The 2,837-nt window shown below is 40.5% G+C and overlaps 1 protein-coding gene across 1 annotated transcript in view; it reads left to right on the forward strand.

Annotated features, from left to right (window-relative positions):
* The first annotated feature begins 47 nt into the window (after nucleotides 1-47).
* The window catches only part of LOC106882542 (uncharacterized), an 18,628-nt gene continuing 15,838 nt past the window's right edge, over nucleotides 48-2,837 (forward strand). The window contains exons 1-2 of the mRNA XM_014933258.2: nucleotides 48-156; nucleotides 2,011-2,221. Coding sequence (XP_014788744.1) covers nucleotides 2,011-2,221 — 211 coding nt within the window. The 5' untranslated portion in view covers nucleotides 48-156. The remainder of the gene's footprint in view (nucleotides 157-2,010; nucleotides 2,222-2,837) is intronic.

The following is a 2,837-nucleotide window of genomic DNA, read 5'->3' on the forward strand; positions in this document are numbered from 1 at the left end:
TTTACCCTTTCTGTTATTCAGGTGTTCCATTCCATTCAAAAAACAGCGTTCAAAGCGAGAAATTTAATTGGTTCGTTTCACTAACGGAACCCATTTCCACCTTTTCCACTCACCCCGTTGCTATGACACCGTACCAGACGCTTGTTTTCTAACAAGGTAAGAAGACTCAACTGTTTTGTCTCCACATTATCATCTCTCACTCTCTCTCTCTCTCTCTCTCTCTCTCTCTCTTTCTTTCTCTTTCTCTCTCTCACGCTTTCTCTCTCTCTCTCTCTTTCTCTCTCTGTCTCTCATCTCACATTTAATAATTCAACTGCCATTTTATTTGTTTTATCAACTTTTAAACACTCCGTGTTTCCTTCAGACACTTTCACCTCGTTTTAATTTTCTTTTCAAATATCTCCTGTTTTGTTAATGGCGTTCGGGGTTCAAATATTGACTTGGTTCACTTCACTTTTCTTGGTTTGATTCAAGGAACTGGTATAATATAATGCGGGGAGGTGTGCAAAAAGGGCAATTTCGTCCCCCCTACAGTCCCCTCTCAGCCCTCCGTCCAATGGAATTAGAGGCTTTCTGTCACTATCAAACATCGCACCCCCACACCCACCCACACACACACACACACACACACAAAGACATATGGAAAATACATACACATATTTATTACTATACATAAGTACGTACGTACATACATACATACATAAATACATACATATATACATGCATACGTATGTATCTGTTTGTGTCTATGTTCATAAGTGGGTACTTAAACATGCATACGTATAAATGCGTAAATACGTATATGTTTCATTATCATTTACTGTACGTTTCTCATGCTGGCATGGGTTGGATGGTTTGACAGGACCCGATGAGCGTCAGGGCCCTATCATGCTCCAGTGTCTGCTTTGGCATGGTTTCTACAACTGGCTGCTCTGCCTGATGCCAATCTCTTTACAGAGTGGAGTAGGTGCGTTTTTCAAGCCACTGGCACGAGTGAGGTCGCCATGTGACTATATATAGTTAAACTTAAACACACACAGAGGCACATGCGTACACATATATGTATGTGTGTCATATAACTTGCAAGACAGAAAAGAAGAGGCAAAAAGAAAAGGGGAAAAACTCCCATTTGTAAGAGGAAGTATTTGCAAGGAGAAGGTGACGGTGGGGCTAGTAGAGTCAGTGGTTGTGCTGTGTGTTTGTGAGAATGTCAGCTGCAATAGCGTGATGTCTGTTTTATTTGTTATTGTTATTATTATTATAGCTTATTCAGTGGTGGTTTTGTAGTTTTAAAAAGACAACCCTGTAATACAATAACTCACATATAGACAAGGAATCTGTTTGTCTACTTTTAGCTCTTCTGACAACCTGTTGTTTATCCTATCATCATCACATGATGCTATTCTCTGGATTAACACAGCCTTGAATTTCAAAGCAACTATTGACCACACTGCCACTTGACTTAATACTCAAACATGACAGCCAGTTGTTATCCCTGCTCTCACATGACACATTCACTGGACCAATACAGATTTGACTTTTTGATGTAATTAACATTCATATAGTCACATGATCCTCTGACCCTGCGTCCAAACACCATAAAATTGAGCAAATTTTCAAAACCTTTGTCAGAATCAAGATAAATTATATAGCACATGTGCCGGTGGCACATGAAAAATAACATTCGAACGTGGTCATTGCCAGTGCCGCCAGACTGGCTCCCATGCAGGTAGCACATAAAAACACCTTTTGAGCATGGTCATTGCCAGAAGTGCCTGACTGGCCCTCATGCCGGTGGCACGTAAAAGCACCAACTACACTCTCGGAGTGGTTGGTGTTAGGAAGGGCATCCAGATCAGATTGAGCTTGGTGCAGCCTCCTGATTCACCAGTTCTCAGTCAAACGGTCCAACCCATGCCAGCATGGAAAGTGGATGTTAAACAACAATGATGATATATATATGTATGTATATGATGATAGACTTGTATCTGTTTTTTTCATTCTCTTCAGATGCCCACCACCATTAAAATATCTGCTGATGACATCACAACTGCTACAACCAACACCAACACCAGTGCCACCCCCCACAACAACAACAACAACAGCAACTCTACAGAACTGCCACCTTCTCTCAGCCAATCCAATTCTGATGCTAACAACATAGTTTCTACAAAACCAGGAGCAGGAATTGCTGAAGATTCTGTTTTTGAAACAGAAAATGGTAAATGATTTTGTTTTCCATCAAAATTTACAGAGTTTGTGATATTTCTAAATTAATGACGTTTGTTGTTGATTGGTTAATTGGCATTCAGTTCTTGTTAATGGTACCCTACGGTGTCCATGTAAGAGTAAAATGTCAGTAGTGCATGTGGGGACAGGTACTGGACTGTGTCTGTGGTAAATAGGGACCACTGGATGGTATAGTTCTCTGTATTGTATTAAGGATTTAAATACTTCACTCTCAACAGATTTTGGCTTCAAATTTTGGCACAATGCCAGTAAATTTGAGGGGAGGGGGAAGTCGATCACATCGACCCCAGTACTCAGTTGGTACTTATTTTACTGACCCCAAAAGGATGAAGGGCAAATCAACCTCAGCAGAGCTTGAACTCCAGACATAAAGACCAATGAAATGCAACAAAGCATTTTGCCAACCATTCTGCCAACTCACTCAGTCTTTTACTCTCAAAAGATATTAAAGTTATTTTGATCTCCAATTGATTCCAGTGATTTCCAGTGTTCTTTGTTTAGTGGCTCCAAACCTAGGGTCCGCAGAACACTGGTGGTCTGTGGTGGGGGGGGGGATGAACTAAATTCAAAATTTCATATATATATAT

The sequence above is a fragment of the Octopus bimaculoides genome, chromosome 11 (genome assembly GCF_001194135.2).
Source record: "Octopus bimaculoides isolate UCB-OBI-ISO-001 chromosome 11, ASM119413v2, whole genome shotgun sequence".
NCBI lineage: Eukaryota > Metazoa > Mollusca > Cephalopoda > Octopoda > Octopodidae > Octopus > Octopus bimaculoides.